This window comes from Acomys russatus, chromosome 10, assembly GCF_903995435.1.
Source record: "Acomys russatus chromosome 10, mAcoRus1.1, whole genome shotgun sequence".
Lineage (NCBI taxonomy): Eukaryota > Metazoa > Chordata > Mammalia > Rodentia > Muridae > Acomys > Acomys russatus.
In genome coordinates this window covers 22,976,214-22,998,002 of record NC_067146.1, presented here as the reverse complement: position 1 = coordinate 22,998,002, position 21,789 = coordinate 22,976,214, and the positions used below count along the sequence as shown (strand labels likewise).

General features: G+C 42.3%; 1 protein-coding gene across 1 annotated transcript in view; it reads right to left on the bottom strand.

Moving 5' to 3' along the window:
- Cttnbp2 (cortactin binding protein 2) overlaps nt 1-21,789 on the bottom strand; it is a 151,809-nt gene that overhangs the window by 30,157 nt on the left and 99,863 nt on the right. Inside the window, exons 9-14 of the mRNA XM_051151881.1 lie at nt 18,391-18,508; nt 13,847-14,122; nt 11,934-12,029; nt 10,792-10,871; nt 2,437-2,523; nt 2,255-2,354 (exon numbers count right to left, since the gene is read on the bottom strand). Of these exons, the coding sequence (XP_051007838.1) occupies nt 2,255-2,354; nt 2,437-2,523; nt 10,792-10,871; nt 11,934-12,029; nt 13,847-14,122; nt 18,391-18,508 (757 nt within the window). The remainder of the gene's footprint in view (nt 1-2,254; nt 2,355-2,436; nt 2,524-10,791; nt 10,872-11,933; nt 12,030-13,846; nt 14,123-18,390; nt 18,509-21,789) is intronic.

Here is a 21,789-nt window from a genome sequence, read left to right as displayed (position 1 = left end):
GCTATTAAAAACTGAAGGAAAATACTGATCCTTATAAATCACTGAGATAAACGTGTACCTTTCTTCTGTATTCAGAGATAATGCAATCTTTCCTATTCTTTTTTATTCAAGTGAATTTAGAGTGAAGGTGGATCTCTCTCTTTTACTTATTTACTCAAGAATATTGTTCAAAATCTCCACCTTGGGGCTTGTGGCATCACTCTTACCCAGAAGCACCAGGTGCTGGGTTTGATCCCAAGCACCACAGTAAGCAAAACAAAACTCCCAAACACTGCATTTTCCAAAGTCAAAGACCTCTATCTTATGGCTTCTTATTTCCTGTCCAATCTGTTCAAACTGCTACCTCCATTTCAAGCAAATATTACTGAACAGGAAAAAGGTGTTCTTTTTCCCTCCTTTTTCTTACCAGTGCTATCTCCTGCAAAAGGACAGACACCCAGTCACTCAAGCATATGGAAGAGTATAAGCCACAGAAGGAGCTCTCAAGGTTACGATGTAACACAGAGTGCAAGGCCAAAGCCCCAAGAGTTCTCCTACGGCTAACTCCATAGTTAGGTTAGGCGCAGCGACCGAAACAAACTGTACAGATGTTTCCTAGAGGATAATCTCACCAAAGAAGGGTCAGAGAACCCCGCCAGGGGAAGCTGATTTTAAGACGGGGGGGGGGGGGGCTCTCTCCAAGTTTCCAAACTGGGAGAGTTCTTTATAAAAAGATGGCGAACATCGATTCTGCACATGGAGTTGGTCCCCTCTGCACCCTATATGCCTTACTCTCTGCTTTCCAGCCTTCTTAGATGTCTATGTTTAGAACAGAGTTTAGTCTGTACTGGACCATCTACCTTGTCTGGGTGAGAACAAAACATTTCACATTTTTAACCTTGATATGGCACAGCCCCGAAAGCTGAAAAGCTGTCAGGAACTTTTGTTAAAGAGTTAAAGCAGAAATGGCTGGCTAGCACACGGGAGCTTTTAAAGAGCCACAGCTGGGATTGAGGAAGGCTAAGCTCCAATCTGACTGCTTGAGTTTGAGTCCTAGTCTACGTGCTTGCTGCGGCATCACTGGGTAAAACATGTAACATCATGTCAAGTGCTTTCAGGAGGACCAACCAGGGACACTGAGTGGTCTATCAGAGAGCTGTCAGCTACAAAGACAGGCTTTAAAATAGGGCGCACCAGAGTAAAAGTTAATAAATGTTAGCTACCATTGAAATAGCATGAAGGAAAATAGCTTTCTGTGTCTATTTCCTGCTTTCTGGCCAAAGACTAGTCTGTGAGGCCAGCAGACATTAAGATTCTAAGAGATTTTCCTCCTTCCAAAGTGTACTTCAAGGCTTAAATTATCCTCAGTTGTTCTCCCAAGTCATTTATTTCATGACTTAGAATCTGAAGGTGATTTTTGTCTTCTTAAGCTTGGTCTATGGTTGAGTCCTGGACCACAAAGTAACCCCATTCATCACAGTCCAAAGACAAGCCCTCTCTACTCATATGTAGAATGCCTAAACTCATCCTTTTGGAATCTTACAATGTCTCCCCCAAGTAGGTCTGTTTCTAGACCCTCTTGGAACTAGAGTTGAATCTAGTTCAGCCTTGTTTCACAGCTGTGCCATTCAGGGTATGCCATCTTCACCTGTGGTGAAACTTGGGGTGTCAAGCTGTAAAAGACCTCATGAATAATTTATAGTAACAAATGTGTACATGTGGCTCTGCTACCCTATTTGTGGGGATACAATGACAACGATGGCAGAGGACTGCTGTAGAGGTCAAATGAGTTAACTGCGATGCGTGTGCCGAAATGCTAATCAATTGCACACTAACGGCCAGCTGAAGACAAACGTTTGCTCTTAGAATGAGAATAATGAGTACATCATTACTGGAAATGTGTGAATGACAAGATTTACTAAACCTCAATCTATTTATTTCATTTTTAGCGATATGCAGCACCAATTCTAAGCAATGCCAAAATGTGATATGCAGCCCTTCCAAGGGGATCTGCTTGCACCCCCTCTTCTCTTGTTGTACCTCTGCTGACAGCTGCGTAGCACGCTCAGAACAATGAGTGGGCTATAAAAATAAAGAATAAAATTCAGGATGACCAACTAATACAGTGGCATACACAGTGTTCACTTGGGCTCTCAGTGTTCACCTCCATAGCTACTGAATAACTAAACAGTTGAATAATTGTAAAGATTATTTTCTTGGAAAGCAAAGGACATGCCTTCAAGCTATCACAAGCAGGCGTCTGGAAGGGTCTTACCATTACTGACAAACACGTCTACTAGCTGTTCCTTGGAGAAACCTGGATCCACTTCGGCTCTCACGATTTCACAGGGGAATCCTGCAGCCATCTGTCTGTGCTGTGGTCACAAAATAGGAATATTAGTTTTCTATTCATCCCAGTTTTCAAAGGAGATGAAACTGTATGAAAATAGTCAATACCTTCATGCAGAGGGCAAGCTGGTATGCTATGTAGTCTTGCAAGCTTCCTTCTGGGCCATGGAAAATGACATTATGATACTGTTCAACCTGTTCGAAACAAATAAAAATCCTGGATGAAGATGCTAGTTTGACAAGGGAAAGAATGGTAGACAAGGATGGAGCTCCCAATTATCCTCAGGGATCCAAAAGAATAAAGCTATAGGAGAGTAGCACTGTTTACTAGACATGCGAAGTCCTTTTAAACTTGAACTGTGTCTCCCCTTCCCAGGAAACTAAGATGAACTCACAGAAGCTACAGGAATACGTCCAGGGTAGGGGGTGTGCAAATGATTGCCTGCCAATCGTTACACGATGAGCTAAAGAGGCTCCTTCTTTAGAGGCCTCCTGATGGTGAGCTTAGGACTGGGTGTTAGGGTATGAAAGACAATGTTTCTGATAGCCACAGGTGAATTTTCTCTGAAGTTAAACGGTGTTCTGTTATTGGCAAGCCTTTAGTATGAACTTACTAATACTTATATGAGGTACAGTCATGACTATAGCTGCCCAGGGAATGTAAGGTTCTAAAAAACATAGAATGAACACAGCATTGGCAAGGCTGTTTTCTGTGGTATTTGTGACCTATCAAGCCTATGGTAGGTATGCAGGCTAAGGCCAAGACTGAAGCAGGGACTTCTCCAGAAACAAGAATATTCTGGAAAGTAGAGCTGAGGTTCAGTGTTCAGGCTGCAGTGTTACAGCAGCACAAGAATCCTTGGGAATAAATTATAATTGAAGAATATTACTGAGAAATAATTGTTTTCGCTTGTATTTATGGGTACAGAATCCTTAAGAATATATAGGATTATATCTGTTATTAAAATGTTGATGAAATTTATCTAGCTATGGCCTCTTAATCTCAAAGTTAAATAGACTCTGTGAAGTTGGGCCTTTTGGGGGGGGGGCACTAGCTTAGGAAATTTTTCCCATTACGTTTTTCTAATATCGACTGGTTTTCTATATTTCTAAGGACCATGTACCGCACTATTCTTGGTTCTTTCTGAGTGCATCTGTCATCTTATGCCATCACTGTATCTCTGACTTTCTGGCTGGCATGTTGAGAGAGCTCCTTGTGATGGTCTTATACCACGCTGAATATTCACTGTCTCAGTTTTACTCTGTGCTGGCCTGAGGACAGACTTACATCACGACATCTTCAGTTACTTGTTTAGCTCCTTATTTCACCCAACTTCTTCCCAACACCGTTCTTATTCATCCTAGGCCAGGTTTTACCTCAAGTTTCTTGTATTGATTTCACAGTTTTATCTCTTTGTATTCTAGAAAACTGTTCACTTGTTGGGGCTGGTTTTTCTGTGACTAGGGTCTGTACTTGCCCCCTCTCATTCATACGTAGAAATTCTGATTGGAACTAAGGTGATAGAATTAAGAAATGGTGTCCTTGAGAGGTGGGCTAGCTGGTTTTTATGTCAATTTAACATAAGCTAGAGTCATTTGAGGGGAGAGAATTTCATTCATTCTTTTTTTAAAAAATCATTTATTTTGATTATTTTTTAATTTGTTCACTTTATATTCCAACTGAAGTCCCCTCCGTCTCTCTCTCACCCCTTCCTCCCCTGGTCCTCAGAAAGTCCTCTCCCCTAACATCTGACCTAAGCATATCTAGACTGCCTGTATCCTCTTCCTCTGTGGCCTGGCAAGGCTGCCCCACCAGGGGGAAGTGATCTAGGGAGTGGGCACCAGAGTCCATGTCAGAGGCAGTCCCTACTCCCCATAATATGGGACCCACAAGGAGACTGTGCTGCCTGTCTGCTACATCTGAGCAGAGGGTCTAGGTCCTCACCATGCATGGTCCTTGGTTGGTGCATCAGTCTCTGAAGAACCCTCCCCTTTTCCACCCGGATTTTTTTTTTCCTCCATTAGTCTCCTTGTGAAGAAAATTTCAGTTGAGAAAATGCCTGCATAAGCGCCCGCTGTAGGCAAACCTGTAGGGCAATTTCTTAGTTAGGGATTTATGTGGGAGGGCCTAGCCCATTGTGGGTGGTGGTATCCCTGGGCTGGTGGTCTGGGGTTATATAAGAAAGCAGACTGAGCAAGCCATAAGGAACAATCTAGTGAGCATCATTCCTCCATGGCCTCTGCAGCAGCTCCTGGTTCCAAGTTTCTGCCCTGTTTGAGTTCTTGCCCTGACTTCCTTCAATGACGAACAGTAGCATGGAAGTGGAAGCAAACTAAACCCTTTCCTCCTGAACCTGTGTTTGGTCATTGTGGCAATAGTAGCCCTAATTATGACAAGAGGTCTCAGCACTCTCATGAGAAGCAGCAGAGCAAACCCCTTGCCCTGCCAACCTTATTAGGACACAGTAAGAAGATGCTATCTAGAGCCAGGAAACAGAACTTCACCTCATTGTATGTGCTGCTGCCTTGGTCTTGCGCATCCTGGCTTCCAGAACTATGACTATAAATCTCTTTTGTAAGCCATCCAGTCTATGACATTTGTCAAAGCAGCATCTACAGAATGGCAGTATTCTTTTACAGGTATGGCACTCACATTTTATTGTTTAAATACTGTAGAAAAACCATGTGGAATTTGTTACAATGACACAAGAAGTGGGTGCCACTGCTGGATACAGTTTGCTGGCTGAAGCCCCTTAGGTCACTGGGTAGATGCCTGACTCATGTCTATAATCACTGATTAAATGATAGGATCCAACATTGGTTGCAACATCCTGCTGCCCAACAAGACAGATAAGCACACCAGGATGACTGCAACTGGTCCTCTCCAGCTCCAACAAAAGTGATCATGAGCAATGCACCTCTTGGGGCTCAGCAAGGTCTCAGCAGTCTCCATCAGCTTCTTGCCCAGATGTCTCTACGTCTCCTAATGGATATGGAAAGATTAACACTGACAGAGTAGAGGAGACTCTCATCCTGCTGCAAAAGTGGAGCCTAACTGCTCAATTTATTCCCTGATGTCAATCTCGTAGATTTGAATCACCAGGATGATGGTACAGAAAGGGTGCTTCCTAATTATTTTCAGGGAAATGGCAGAGAAGTGAGCCTCACACTCCAAAGGCAACATGGAAGTCTCAGGTTCTCGCTAGTGAAGACCTCACTTCTGTTTTTCTGAGGTTCTGTCCCTTTTCAAAACATACCTTAGTGGTAAATTGTGCACTAGGTACAGTTGTCCAGGTGCACTTCTAAACCAGAGCTCTCCAGACCTCCAAATGAATCCCAAATTGCTATGATCTGGTGAACAGAGTCTCTAGCACAAGGAATCAATTGTGTCACACCAGTGAAATGGATTACAGATTTTCAGGATTTACTAAACATACCACCCCCTGAGATTTTCAGCTGGCCTTGTAATTTAATCTTGTTTCACTGCTGAAAACAAGAGTGCTCTATTCATTACAGCTCTCCTGTCACGCTGTCTACACTTCCTGAAGGCTGATTCTGAAGTCAGCAAAATACCCAGCTTCAGAGATAAGCGAGATAAGCTATCATCAACGCTGACACCTCATCTGTTTTCACATATACAGCATATACACATAAACAACTTAAAACTTATTGAAAGGACCTTTTACTAGCAGTAAACTCTTTATGTGTATGCTTTATAATACCCCCCATGAGGTACCATAAAATATAAACAAACAAGCTTGCTATGTAGGTAAAGAGAAAATGCACAAAATTCCTGGTCACTTGTATTGTAACACATACTTTGCAATTATGATCTCTTCACATTTCAAATATCGCCAATTCCTTTGAACAATGATGTATAGGTATAAGATTATCATTTGCAATCAACCAAAAATTAATTACTGGAGCAAATTATAGACAGCTCATTGAGATTGGTGGCCACAAGAAAAGCTTCGTCAAGGGGACAATTCATCCATTTCAGAGTTACGTCACATTTTTCCAAATGTCAGACTCTTTGGGACAATGTAAAACTATGCCCCATTCTTCCAGCAGAGGGCACTACATCTAGAAAGACTGGTTGGTAAAGCTAATACTGTTTTGGATGGGGCTGGTGGTAGAAAGGGTTTTGTGTAGAAAGGAAATCTGTTTGAAAAATGAAATCAAATTCAGCTTCTAAAATTATAGCCTCAGCCAGTCACCAGAATTATTCTGCTACAGTGTGACACTTTTAGTTATTAGTAAAGGGACAGTGGCCTCATTATCATAATTGATACTAATCCAATTTATCCTTGTGTCTTCACATCCTGTTGGGGTCGCATATCACATGTCAATCTGGGCTTTGTAAAGCACAGTGATTCTGGAAACATGCAACCTCAACGATGGCCTGTCCATTATTTCATTTTTTCCCCTCGACAATGTTCTTCCACATAATGGAAATCAACACAAGAGCTCCATTACTGTACACGTGGCAACTGAAATGCATCTTCAGATTTGTGGTATTTTAAAGCAATATAACCTCAACTTTTGTTGGGTGTCCCACTTGTCATCCACAGTCTGGGTAAGACATGCTGCACAGAGACAGTTTCAGGTCAGCTATGCTGAGACATTGACTGCAGAAAAGATTGGAAAAATAAAAGGACTCTACTGTGTCAATAAAATTGGGATAGCTGTCACTTAAAATTACATGCTTCACAGCTAGGAATTTCATGGTGACACACAATTTCAAAGACGTTATTTACTATCTTTGAGGCATGAGTGCCTGTTACTGTCACCTGAACTTCTATCACCAGTCTCAAAAGTCACTCCCAGGTATTTGAGGCACATGTTTGAAATAGTAGCCAAGCAACTCTACATTACTTGATGAGAAAAACACAAAAACTAATAATAATAATTGATAATTTTGAGAATTATTGGAATTTGAGAAGACCTACCAATGGAGTTAGAATGTATGTAATTACGTAGAAGTCTGCATTTGGGATGTTAAAAAGAAAAAACTGGATTCCTTTGTATTTTGTGATTTGTACCAAGTTTTTGCGTTTCCTATTTATAATGGAGTAAAAGGAACACAAGAGACATTACAATTTATATATGCAAAGTCACAGAGTGTATAATACAGTATTAGTTTACTGAAACTATAAAAGCCAGTATCATATTTGTTCACTAATGTCAAATAAAAGTCAGTCCTGTTTTGGTTTTGTTTGTTTGTTTGCTTTTCTGCAATAGGGTCTCACGTTTGTAACCTAGGCTGCCCCTCGGACTTACAGCAATCTCCTTGCCTTAGCTTTAGTTCTTCTACGTTTGCAGAATCATACTTCCTGGTCAGCTCACTCGAACACTTTTCTGTTTAATGGAATGAAGTGTTACAAAATAAAGTGTGCTTGCTAGTGTCATCTCAACTTGACACAAGCTAGAGTCCCCTGAGAGAAGGAAACATCAATTAAGAAAATGCTTCCATAAGACCAGGCTGTAGGCAACCCTGTATGGCATTTTTCAAATTAGCAGTTCTCGGGGGAGAGCCCTCCCATTGTGGACGGGGCCCTTCCTTGGCTGATGACGCTGGGTTTTAAGAAAGCAGCCCTCCTTCATGACTGCTGCGTCAGCTCCTGACTCCATCTTCCTGACTTTGCTGCTGCAGAACTGTAGGTGAAATAAGCCCTTCTCCCTCCAAGTTGCTTTTGGTTATGGTGTATCATCACAGTGGTAGTAACCCTATTCAAGACAAGTTGGTACCAGGAGTGGGTATTCCTGTGACAGACCTGACCACGTTGTTTTAGGGAGTCCTGTGGAAGGATTTGGAAACTTTGGGCGAGGAGACCCATTGAGTATTGAGAGCTCAGTGAGCTCTTCTGTGGGATCTTGGAAGACGCAAGTGTTGAAAGCAGTGTAGGTGATGGAGATCTGGTTTGGGAAGTTTCAGAGTGAAAGAAAGACTCTGCCTGGCCTTTTGTGTGAAGAATCTGTGGTGTCTGATCAGCTGAAGCTGAAGAATTGGCTGTGATTAATAAGAGATCAGAACCATTATTATAAAAGGAAAAGTTCTAATTGAAAAGTAATGTGTTTATGTGCCAAGATGAAATGGAGGTCAGTTGTCTCCATAATATCTGGCTATAGGCAAGCCTGAGCATCACTTTCTTAATTAGTGATTATTAGGGGAGGTCCCAGGCCATCGTGGCTAGGGCCATTCTTGGGCTGGTAGGGCTGAGTTCTTATAAGAGAGCAGGTTGAGCAAGCCAGTAAGCAGCACTCTTCTATGATGGCTGCATCAGCTCTTACCTTCAGGCTCCTGCCCTCACTGATTTTGTTGATGAACTGTTATAGGGAACATGGAGTAAAATAAACCCTTTCCTCCCTAAAATGCTCCTAGTCATGGGGTGTCATCACAATAACAGTAGCCCTAAGACAAGAGCTTTAAGTTTGTCATAGTTTTTGGATTGAGACAATTTAGCCCTTGGTCAAAACCTTGCTTAATATAGAGATGTTGGGAGGGGATTAGGGAGAAGAAGTGGCTATACTCTCAGCCTGAGGCTCACACTCCTGACAATCAGGAAGACATACCCTCAGCTTCCTTTTAAGTAAAGGCATAAACTGGAGTTCTTCCTCTTGGGACTCTTTGATGCTTTGGGGGAAAAGGAACACATAAAAGCAAAGAGAGAAAAGTGAAAGTGTCCCACAGAGAGGCTTGATTAAGCTTTACCTGTCTGATGGTACAAGGTGGGTCCCACTCTGAGCCCAGATTTATCAGTACATAGCTTCATAAAAACATTAACTTAAATCTAATGGAACATCTTGTGTAAAGAGTCAGTCAAACTATTTTTGAAAGGCTGCCTAAGGGATCCAGTGGAGCTTTTATTTACTTATTGTCTTATGCTATTCCTATTACTTTCAGTAGATCTCACTCAGACACAGGCACTTCTGCAATTTGGGTTCCATCAGTGACAATGTGTGTTGCTTTTGATCATAAGATTTGTTTAATCTCTCTTTGCCTTACTTATTTAAAATGGAATAACATTACTGATCCTGTAAGGATATTATGAATAAATGAGATAAGTAAAAATGCTTGGCTTGTTACCTATCCCTACTAAGTATGTAATGGATGCACCATATTTACTGGTCTGTTTTGTATCTGAATTTACTGATTTCCTTGATATTCATATTCCTTTTAGTAACACACTGCCTAGCTTCAACAGGGAAGATAGTTACACCACAGCAGGACCCACCTGCCAGCACAGTAGGGACATGACCTAAAATTCTGATTCATGGGCTGTGAGCAGAAACAGGAGGATATGGTGTGAGACCCTGGAGCTGCCATCTTGGATGTTTCCCCTCCCCAGACCTCTCGCCTGCTGTAACTTAGAGATGTGAAAAAAATAAATAAAGTTCAGTCCTTTTTAACCTCTAATTATTTGGTTTCTGTAAAAGAGAGCAAATCAATATTCCACCTGATATGAACTTATTTACTCAGCTTTAAATTATAGATGGAGCAAAGATTGAGGGAATGGCCAACCAGAGATGACCCTACTTGAGACCCATCCCATGGGAGGGAACCAATCCCTGACACAATTAATGTTACTTTGCTCTGCTTGTAGATAGAAGCCTAGCATAATTCCTCTGAGAGGCTTCACCCAGCAGCTGATGGAAACAGATGCAGAGACCCACAGCCAAACATTAGACAGAACTTAGGGAGCCCTATGGATGAGTTGGGGAAATGAATGATTAAGGGATCAGAAGGCACCAAGGACTTCACAAGACGATCTACAGTGTCAACTAACCTAGGTCCATGGGGGCTCACAGAGACTGAACCACCAACCAAAGAGCATGTGTGGGCTGGTCTAGGCCCCCTACACACATGCAGCAGATACCCAGCTTGGTTTTCATGTGGGCCCCCCAAGAACTGGAAGAGGAGCCATCTTTGACTCTGATGCCTGCCTTTGGTTCCCCTTCCCCTAACTGGCCATCTTGTCTGGACTCAGTGGTAGCTGACACACCTAGTCTTGCAGCAACTTAATGTGCCAGGGTGGTTTGGTACACAAGGCAGGAGAGAGGGACTGGGAGTAGAGGAGTTGGGGCTGTGATCAGGATGTAAAGTGAATAAATAAATTTATTAGTGGACAAAAATGGCTTATAATAGGCATTTTAGTATATACTACTACTCTTTTCTATTTCTATGATTTGGTGGCACATCCTTGCTCAGGGACAGGCAATATGTTTCTACACAAATTAAAGCACTTTAGTAATCACAGGTAGTCTCTCAGGGTCAAAGAAATGGGCATCTGGATGATAAGGTGACAGGAATCCAGGTCAATGATGGACAGTCTGCTAGGGAGGAGGATGCTGGGGAAAACAACACCATAAGCCAGGACACAGGGTGGGTGGGCTCCCAGTCTTATTCACAAGATGGGCCACCTGACGGATGTTGCCACAGTGGTGACAGCAGTGCCAACATACCAGCCTGAGGTAGTTCTGCAGCATCTGAAGTGGAATCATGGACGTGTAAGTCACACTACTCAGGCAGCCTTCCTGGGGACCTATGAGAAACATACACAGAGAAAGACAATTGGCCTTTCCTTGTTCAGTACAGAGGATCAAGACACCGTGCAAGCTACCACGAAATAAACAGGATACTCATGGACTTACAGGAGCTGACATTTGGCCAAGAAACATCAGAGTAACTTTAACACCTGTGTGCTGGTTACTAAACAGCTAGTGCCCTTGGGAACCTGAAAGTTCCACAGTCCATTGTGTCTCCCCGAAGGAGGCCCACTGACCTTTTTAGCAATTACAGCCAGGACCTCCAGAGTCCAGCTGCCACTGGGGAGCTGTGCCTGCAGGCTCTTGGGCTCCGTGCTTCCCCATTGGTTAGCCACAGTTAGCACAGACAAGCTCTGCCCCCAGCCTACGTTCTGCCTCTCTCTCAACACATCGCTTGAACTGAAATAAGTTTTCTAGGGTGGATACTCAATTTTTCTGAAAGTCTATTCCTAAGTATGGGAGGCACATGAGGAAATCGGCAGCCTTTTATAATGCAGGGCTAAGAAACAGTAAATATACCACATGCTGGTACAGCAATCAGAGACTCGCTTTTGTATATAAATTAGAAGTGAGCAGAGTGATAACGTACTGGACTGCTATGATCATTGAGGGGGATTACACTTATGTCATAAATAAAAACACAGCCTGAAAATAGTAGATACTTCGTCAAATTAATGTGCACCATTGTAATGATCATACCAGGCACACGGCCTACTTGACAGTGACAGCAGCCATTTCTCTTTTAACACACTCTGCCACTCCCAGCAGCATGCCAGTTTGCCTTCAGGTTGTTTCTGATGAGGGACATAATAAGAGCAGCAGCAACCTGCGAGCAGGGCAGACATGACCAAGGGTGACAGAAACATGATTTCTAAGTCGTCCCTTCCTATCAGTCAGATGTTTCAGGAAACATCTAACCACCTCATTGGAGGGGCCACACAAGTACCGCTGGAAGCAAAAGGACAGAATCGCTGAGGTTTAGGGACTGTCCCAATGAGAGCCAGTGGCAAGGCCCACACTCCTTAGGAACTACAGTGCTTTGCCAAATCAATCATTACCTGACAAAAGCACAGTGACCTGTTCCACCTTCTTCTTCTTCATGAAGTCCCATGGGGACTGGGAGAAGCTCTGACCAGATGACCATGGCACACTTCCTGGTTGGAAAGAGGGAAATAGAACATTAAGGAGAGCCCAAGTGATGCCTTCATCATGGTGAACACATTCTCCTCTGTGAGCTGCTAAGGAGCCAGAGCTTCTGAGGCCAGGGTTCATCCAAAGAGCAATTGACTCCCCAAGGACAGTTTTGCTTCAAGTCAAAGGGAAAGGTGTTCACTATTTAGACTTTTAAAAAATGATAATTATGGAATTATCTAAAGCACAAAAAAATATATCCACATATTTCCAAGCTTAAGTTCTCACAGATCTCATATCTTTAGCCCCCTGCCTGCTTCCTGACATCCCAGCGCTTTGAGAAAGATCTGATCCTTCACCACCTGGTCTCCGAGTCATTTTCCAGCAAAATTTGCAAAATGTTTTGTTGTTGTTTCAGGATCTCAGACCAAGTATTTCAGTTGACCTGTTTCAGGACAACCTCAGAACTTGTACTTATCCCTCTCCCTCTGCGTATATGTTGACCTGAAGTTCCCTTCATGGTGACACAGAAAATTCACTTATGAGTGTTTAAAAATAGCATCAACTATAAGCTGGCTATAGAAAGACACTAAGCTAAGCTATCTAGTCACAAAACTCAATGACTTTTAGAACTGAAACTCTACTTGGGCATGCTACAGCTCTGTAATAAGCAGGGGCCAACCATCTGGCATCCACTGTTCACAGAAGCACATTCATTGGCTGTTGGAAATATCCAGCACTGTCACCAATTTCCAGATTAGCTCAAAAACAGCAGGTGCAGGGCCACCTCCTTCAGGACACTTTTGTCTTGTCTTAATGTATCAGACTTCAGCACAGAGCCATGCTCTGAGCAATACTATGCTAGGTCAGCAAAATGTGTTCTTGAGACATAATAATATTTTAACTATTATTCCAAAGCTGTCGTAAGTAAGTTACTCTAAAGCTAGTGGGAATATATTTTAAAGCAAATGAGTGAGAAAGTTTCAAAAACATCTTCTATTATGAGCTGACGCATAAAAGCAACAATAAAGACTTGTCTTTCTTCATTTTAACCGTTCTTTTTAAACATGGTATTGTAGGACTGTTGGACACTTATGCTTCCCTCTCGGAAAGCCTGTGATTTGAATCCTGGCTCTTTAGCTCAATAGGCATGTACCTTTGGGCGAGTCTTCTAATACCTAGTTAGCGATCCAATGTGGCTTTGCTGTATACTTTTTATAAAGCATCAAGCACAGACCTTGAAAAGAGGATTTCTCATAGATGTTCATTTAGATCTAAGAAGAAAAATAAACCAGCCAGGGACACCAGAAAATAGATTTCATCTTTTGAGGTTTCTCTGTAATGTCTGTCAAATAGAAATAAGCAGTTACCACTCTGACCTATCCCATGTGGAAGCTTTGCATGTATCCTTATTAAAGGGTTTCCTTCCATTCTGGACTGCACTGGACTCCTGTCCTGGGCGTAGACTGTGGTCATAGCACAACACACCTGGCAGAGCCTGAGAGCAAACCTGGAGCTGTGTTCAGAAGCTGTATGTAGGCAAGTCTCTGTAGTGTGGTTAGTTTCTTGCATTTTTATGGAGTACAAGTGTAACAACAACGCCTCGTCAAAGGCTTTCAAGCTACTTCCTCTAACATTACTTGAGGCAATAAAACCGTTTTTATATTAACAGGCTACATTATGTAATGGCTTCGTTGTCAAGGCTCGAGGTTTTCAGTACTAGCAGCTGCCGCAAGCAAGCCTTGAATGTGTTTTATCAGTGAGCTATCAGGCTACAAAGCTTATGAACATAAATAAGCCCAGACGTTTAACTTTCTCTTCACTTCAAGGCTGCTTATACCTAGGGTGATGGATTGTATACTGCTGGTGCCGAGACCGATGCAGGAGTCAGTCGTGTTATTGAATGTCCCATCTTCCAGACTCCACCATCCATCAGAAGAGATGGCTTGGAAATGATTTGTCAGAGCTTGACTCACTGCTTTTGAAAAATCTTCCCATGATGTCTGTTTGCGGATATTTAAAGCACATATTGTGTGTTCACATTCAAAGTCGTCAAAGCCATCGTTGCTTGGTTGAATTTCACCCACGGAAATCCTTAAGGGTATTTTAAGAGCATCTGTTGGAAGAACAAAGAGATGGAAGTTTAGAAACAGCCTTGATAGAAAAAAAGCAAAGCTATTAAATAAAATCAGGAGATGTGGAGATTTTAAAAATAAATGAAAGGACAGCTATCTTATCCAACATTAAACTAAGTCTTCTTGTGCTGTGGCAAATACTGCTTTCCCAGTCTCCCCACAGCCTGTTTGGGAGCATATGGAGTGAACATTTATCATTCCGTGTGTCTCAGCCTTTCTACTTCATTGACTCTTTTCCCTTCAGCAAGATTCTCAGGCTATTAAAAAAAAGTCAGAAAAGTTGTGAACCCAAAGTCTTCCTTGATCTTGAGCTCTTTATATTGTAGCTCTCTTTACAGATCATGTCAAGAACAAGTTGGGATGCAGTTCCAAAGGTCAGTAGCCTTAGGCCCCTGAGAGTCAGACAGACCTGAGTCTGAGCCCCAGAAGCAGCTTTCTCCTCACTGTGTGAACTTGGTCAGTGGCCCTGGTCTTGCTCTCCCTCAACGTTTTCCACAAATGCAGAAAATATACAGAGAACCATCATGGAGAGTGATTAGTTTTTTTTGTAAGGAATGTAGTGAGTTCAACATAGCATCCAGTGATAAATACTAGTGGGTGTTTGCTACGTGTTCAGCGCTGTCATAGGACGTTCTGGCTCCGGGGGCTTAGTGCGCAGTAGGCCAGGGTTCTACTGATCAGCTCTAACAGCAGAAGTTTCCAATGACATTTCCAGTCTGCATGAATCCAACTGCATGTACGCAGCACCCATGCTCTTCCATTCCCATGGACTCAGTTACTAAAAATCACTTGTGTTCGTTCCTAAGCCTTCCATGTCTCATCACATAATTAATTAATTTTAATATACTGTTGAATACAAATATTTCTATTACAAAAACAAAGTTGAAAACTTTAGAGATATTCAATGAAATTGCTGGAAAATGTTAACCCAATGAGGCATAAGTAAAACAATTATATAAATTGTAAAAACGTAACAGTTTCTACACAGCTATTGCCTTGGGTTTACTTCTCATGTTCAGATGCTCAAGACTAAAGTCACAGAGGACAGAGCAAAGTTGTACTTTGTTTTGCCAAGAATCTACACATTTCAATAAGCAGAATCTTTTTTTTAATAAGCAGAATCTTTACTAAAGACTTTCTCACAGAGTCAAAAAGTTATGTAGTATGCTTTAGTACTAAAATAAAATGCATCCAGTGATCGACCTAACACGTACCTATGCCTAAATGGCCAGTACTAACTGCATTTAGTGTATTATTAAGAAAGAAAGAAACAAAGAAACAAAGAAGGAAAGAAACTGAAGTTGAGAGGGGGACATAGCGTTTACCCAGTATGAGTTGGGAGTGATACCGAATATGAACAAAATATATTGTAGATATGTGTGAAAGTCTCAAATAATAAGTTACAAGTCACATAAAAAACAAGTGAAATTTAATTTTAATATAATAATTAAAATAAAAAGCGAGTGTACAAGTTTCCCTTTTTAAAATGGCTTTTCCACTAACTTACTATTATTTTATTTTCCAATTGTCAGTTGTGTTATCTTACCACCAGCAGCTGACATGCCTTTCCTCTGCTCCTGACAGAGGATGCTGGGCCTTCCACACCTCTCTCTGTCCTCCTCCCTTTAGTATCCTTCCTCTACAGACGCCTCTGCTTTGTTAAGACCGTTTAATGATGGACTGCTTCTGAACTGTCTTCTGTTTTTACTGTCATTGCCCCGCCCACCCCCCCACCCCGCCCAGAGCCTTCACCTCATCTCAGTCCTGTGACTTTAAGCGTTTTAAATGTATCTGACAGACTGCTGACTGTCACAGCTATATGTCCAGTTCATACTGTCCCCTAGAGTTCCTCCTGACTTGACACAGATCTCAAATTGACACATTCAAGCCACTCCTGACCTTTATTAACCGAGCCAGCTTCACCTGTGACAGCCTTTGCTGTAATGGTGGTAACTCCACCCTGTCGGGTGCGTGGCTAGGCCCCTTGGAATGACCCATGAGTTCCCTCTTTTCTACCTTACATTTTGTCTACCATGGAGTTCTGCTGACTTAACATTCTGTATCTTTGGGACCTATGTGATTCTCATGGCCCCGTGTGGTACAGTCCAAGATATGACCCACCATTTATATGTTAACAGATATTCCTAATTCCATACATGACTTCGTACAACATAGTTTCAACAAAGTAGCTGGTGAAAGCTAAAATTCACATCGTATCTGTTATTCTCCAGCTGTAATGAGTTCTTATGATCTTATTTTCCAACGGTCAGTTGCGTTGAGGGTCTAGTCTCCTTTTGGTTCCGTGACAAATACCCTAACAAGAAGCAGCCTAGGGGAGGAAGGGGGCTTCTGGCTTACAATTCCATGTCATGCTCCTTCATTTTGGGGAAGTCAAGGCAGAAATGCAGATTCATATCCACAGTAAAGAGTGGGGAAAAAATCATGGGTCCTTGCTTGCTTTCTTCCTTACTATAGTTACATTTTTTTCCCTTTCTTATATTGATCATGACCTTCTGCTTAGGGAATATCGCTGCCCACAGTGGCCTGTGTCATCTTATATCAATTAACAATCAAGACAACCCCCCACAGGCCAGCTGGATCTAGATAATTCCTCACGTATAGACTTTCTTCCCAAATCTGCCAGCGACAATAACAACCAAACTGGGCAGATAGGCTCAGTGGGTGCAATAGAGGCAATGTATGTTTTGGATATCAAATCAGTTTCTGATTGGATCTAAAGCCCACTCTGCAGGAAGAAACAAATGGCTGGGCTGTAAGTCTGACCAAGAACCTTTATAAAGCTCACAGTTTCCAGAAGTAAACCTATTATTTTGCTAAATGGATACAGCATAACACTGACCTTGAAATTTTTATCTCTATACCCACAAATTAGGGCATATTTCAAACCACTCTGGAGAATTTTCTTTATGCAGTGGACAGCAGCAATAAATTCAAAACTCACTCCTGGTCAGAGATCAGGAAAGTTATAGGAGCCAGAGGCTAAGGAGAACCAAGGCAAACTGTCTCTTGGACATGGGAGGCCTGCTCATTCATGAATTCACAATAACTGTGGTAGCCTAGATGAGACCTGAACAGGACCACACCAGTCAACATTCCATCATCTATACAAGAGGGGCTTATGGGCACCCACTCCTAGGTGAGGAGCTCTGGGTAGTTCATGGTTGATTCAAGAGGAAAACCCAGTTTTCTTTAAGGACGAGGTTGCTCTCTGGTAGGTCAAACATAGTCCAGTGAGTACCGAGTGCCCACGCATACATGGGCAGCACAAATTAGACCAGGAAGGTTATTAAAACTGAGGTACATGAAGCTGGGAGTGGGGTTAGGGAGAAGGCAATGGATCTGTGATACATATCTAACATAGCTTTGCTGGTTCTCAGTATTCTGGAGGTTGAGGCAGGAGGATCACTGTGAATTTGAAGGCAGTCTGGTATACATATTTAGTTTCATGTAAGGAGATGTTACATAGAGAAGCTCTGTTTGAAGGGGAGGAAAAAAGAAAAGAAAGAATGGAGGGGAGAGGGGAAGGGAGGAGGGAGGGATAAAGAGGAAGCAAGTGAGGAAAGAGAGGCCAGGAAGAGAAAGATAGATCCGTATCTGAGTGTAAAATTAGAGGTTAAAACATTATTTTAGATGTTAAGGTTATGCTCATACTGAAGAGTAATAATAATTACTGTAACAATTGCCTTAACAGCTAGATTGAGAGATAATCGATACAGTATTTTCTATGACCTGGCATTTCATATTCACAAGCCTACAAGGGAACTTTTCCTAAAATACGCTAAGGAGCATGTACATGCAGAGCCGGAGGGGCCCCATGAGATCATCAATTATCTGCAAAGACTGGTAGGTAACCAAGTGCTGGGAGGCAAACCTCTTGCCAGACTCTTAAGATCAGCTGATGTAGAGTGCACAGCTGGGATTCCTCACCTGGCAGCCTACTGTCTCCAAAGAGTCAGCGAAGGGAGGTGGGGTGGGCAACAACTTAGCTTGTTCTCTCAGCTTAGTCAGTTAAAAAACCTAAGAAAGCTAGCACTGTTTGTACAGCAAAGACCTCTGCAAACTAATTTTGCTTGGGGGAATAACTGATGGCATACTCAAATGTATTATGCAATAATTAAGGCTCAAATAAGTTAAGAGGGTGAGTCCATCAGAGCTGCACTGATATCGCTCCCAGTGTTCTGGAGGCCCCAGTGGTGTGGCAGGATGAACAAGCCGGAACATCACTCACTCAGATTCTCCAGCAAATGCTTGCAGTCATCAGTGGCAACATCATGCACAGTCCGATTGCACTTGTCTCTCTTTTCCGGCTCTAGCCCTCCATGCCTACACAAGATCTCTAGGCAGTTCTGTAAAGACAAAAGCACTATTACATCCATGTCCAAATCAATAAACCCGAGGGAGAAAGCCAGTTTCTGTGGCAAGCCAGGTGATGAAGAATTCATACTTGGAGGTGGACATGGTGGCACATCCCTATAATACCCATCCTTTGGAGGTAAAGGCAGGACAGCTAAGAGTTTGAGACCTGTCTGGGATATATATGGCTTGACTTGGTCTTACCCTTAACTATCAGGGTAAAAGCCATCCCCAGTTATGTAAAAGGTGTGTTGGGGGGCAGGGATAAGGGAGGGAGGGATAGAGAGAGACAGCAAGAGAGAAAGGAACAACAGACGAACAAACAACAAGCAAAGCAAAAATTGAAAGTGATAATGGCTCAGCCAATTCAGGTATCAATTGCCAAGCCTGATGACATACATTAGATCCTCACATGATGGGAGAAGAGAACCAGCTCCCAAAAGCTGTCTCTAACCTCCACATGTGTCATGGTGTACACACACACACACACACACACACACACACACACACACACATTTCGATGTACCAGTATATTTGAGTTGCTGGAATTGAAATATCTGTACCTGTGAAATCTTTCCTTCTTTCTCTCCCTTTTGCTTTACTAAGGATGGATGGAACTCAGTGCTTCACATATGCCAGGAAGTGACTCTCCTCCCCACCACTTGGTTAAAGACTGTCAGGCAGCCGGCATGCATGCAGGCACTCTGCAGCATGGCCAATTAGACATTCTGCAAAGCCTTCTCCACTCCTGGTGTAGAACTGACTTTTTGTTTTGTAAAAAAAACCTTTCTCCTTGTAGGTTTCTAGGACCCTCTGGATCCTTCTACTTTGCCATTCTCCCATACTTCTCTCGTCTAGAGTCCCAATAGGATGTCCTCCCCTCTGACCCAGTTTCCTGGGAAGTGAAGACTTTCATGGGACATGCCCCTTGAGCTAGTATGCAGATATAAGTGAGTATATACCATTTGAGTCTTTCTGCTTCTGGGTTAACTCACTCATTATGATCATTTCTATTTCAATCCATTTGTCCACAAATTTCAGGAATTCTTTGTTTTTAATAGCTGAGAAGGACATTCTCCACAGTTGAGTGGAGAGTGGGGTATGACTTTCACATGTACTCTGGTGCCTCAGATTTGACCACATTCCCTGAATGGGGAGATCTGGTGGCACTCAGAGGAAGGATAGCAGGTAACCAAGAAGAGACTTGATACCCTATGAGCATATACAGGGGGAGGAAATCCCCCTCAGTCACAGTCATAGGGGAGGGAAGTAAGGGGAAAATGGTAGGGAGGGAGGAATGGGAGGATACAAGGGATGGAATAACCATAGAGATGTAATATGAATAAATTAATTTAAAAAACCTTTCCCTTCCTATAAAATAGTCCACTTGCAGTACAATATCCCCATGAAAAGCACACCGCTATTTATCATGGAGGAATGACCATACTGTATGTCTAATTTGAGAGGAACATGTTGCCTGCTCCATGCTCCTATTTGACCTTTGACCCCTACCTCAAAACTATTTTCTGATTTTTAATATTAGTGATTGCTCCAGCTTATATGTGAACTCCGCATAAACGGAAATATACTGCAGGTACACCTACATTTAGCTTCTTTTATTCAATAGAACTTCTAATATTCATCCATGTATTACTATGCATAATTGAATTTGACCTAAAGAAGTATTCCCGTGTCGTATTCCTGAATATAAACATGCCTCTAATTGGTCCTTCATTCTCTGTTGATGCATAATTGGGCTCAGCTATGGGCTTTCCAGGGCCTGTCCTGTGGCACACAGATGCAGGAACTATACGCACTAGCATATAGCACAGGACTTCACTGCGCAGGCCGTGCCTCTGTGCTGGGTTAGGACACACTCCCAGCACTTCCCGCTGTACCAATGTGCATTCCCAGGAGGCCCAGGTGTGAGTTCCAGCTGCTATACATTGCCCCCAAAACTTACGTTAAATTACAATAACTAAGTTCACAAATACAGAGGGTTTCTAGGAAGCAAGAAGAAAAACCAAGGAAGTTGGAACTATCACTTAAAATGCCACGTGACCAGAAGCCTTGCCGTTCTGAAGGAAGAAGTTACATAGAGGGCCCTTTCAAGCCTAGATTTGAATCATGCCCATGGATATGATCCTATTTACACACAAGGCTTGTAACATTCTGGCTTCAATTTATTTATCTGAGTTTCAAATAATGTCTCTCATAGGACTGTCATGTGACTGGAACAAAAGCTGCATAGAGATTTTTGATACTAGCATGAACTATGCTCCCAGTGCTTATTAGCAGCAATAATCTATTATAATCAACATTGACAGGTAGAAAACGTTCCCAGTAGTTAGATAGCTGATAAGTTATCAGTGCACACAGCAAATATTAGTCTAAAGATAATTTAGGTGATGTCACTTTCAATTATTTTTTTAAATGATAGAAAGGTACATCACAGATTTGCAAGTCTCTCAAATTAGGATTCCTTGATCCCTGACTTCAAAGCGAATACTTCTAGTTGTTACTGCGTGCATGTAGGGCGGTTGGACATAATAGTAAGTGCTGCCTTTTTATTTGAAGGAGACAGGGCAGATGTGTCAATGAAGTTGATGGCATCCAAACACTGCCATAGCCCTAATCCTCATGGGAAAAAAAAAAAAAAAACGAGATGAAGGTTTTGACTCAGCTGGCCCTTCACTACAACTGCAGCCATGACACAACACCTCAACGCATGCTAATGTTCAGGCAGCTTCTGACAGCGCAAAAGTAGTCATGAGTCATGCATTATAGGGATATGTTGTGAGAGACTACACTTCCACATACTGATATGGCTGAATGTCACTAGGGATTATAATCTTATGGGTCCATCATGTATGCTGTGTACCAATGACTGAAATACTGTGATATGGTGTGCGACAGACGTGATGTTAATTTAACTATCAAAACACACTTATATAAAGTACTACACTGGGCACTATGTTAAGGTTATGGGTTCTGAGGATAAGTAAGGTACGGGTTCCATGTCTCATGGAGAAGTGAAAAGAGTTATAAAGAGTTTGATATAGGGCTGGGAGGTAACTCAGCAGTAATGCAGTTGCCTAGCAAGGGTAAAGACCTAAGTTTATAGCCCTACCTCTTACAGCTGGATATGGTGGTATGCATCCCAGCATGCCTACAGCAAAAAGGGAGGCAGAGACAGAACAGTCACTGGAATTTCAGTGAAACTGGCACAGGTAATAAGAAATAGAAGAGTATCTCTAAGAAGGGAAAACACTAG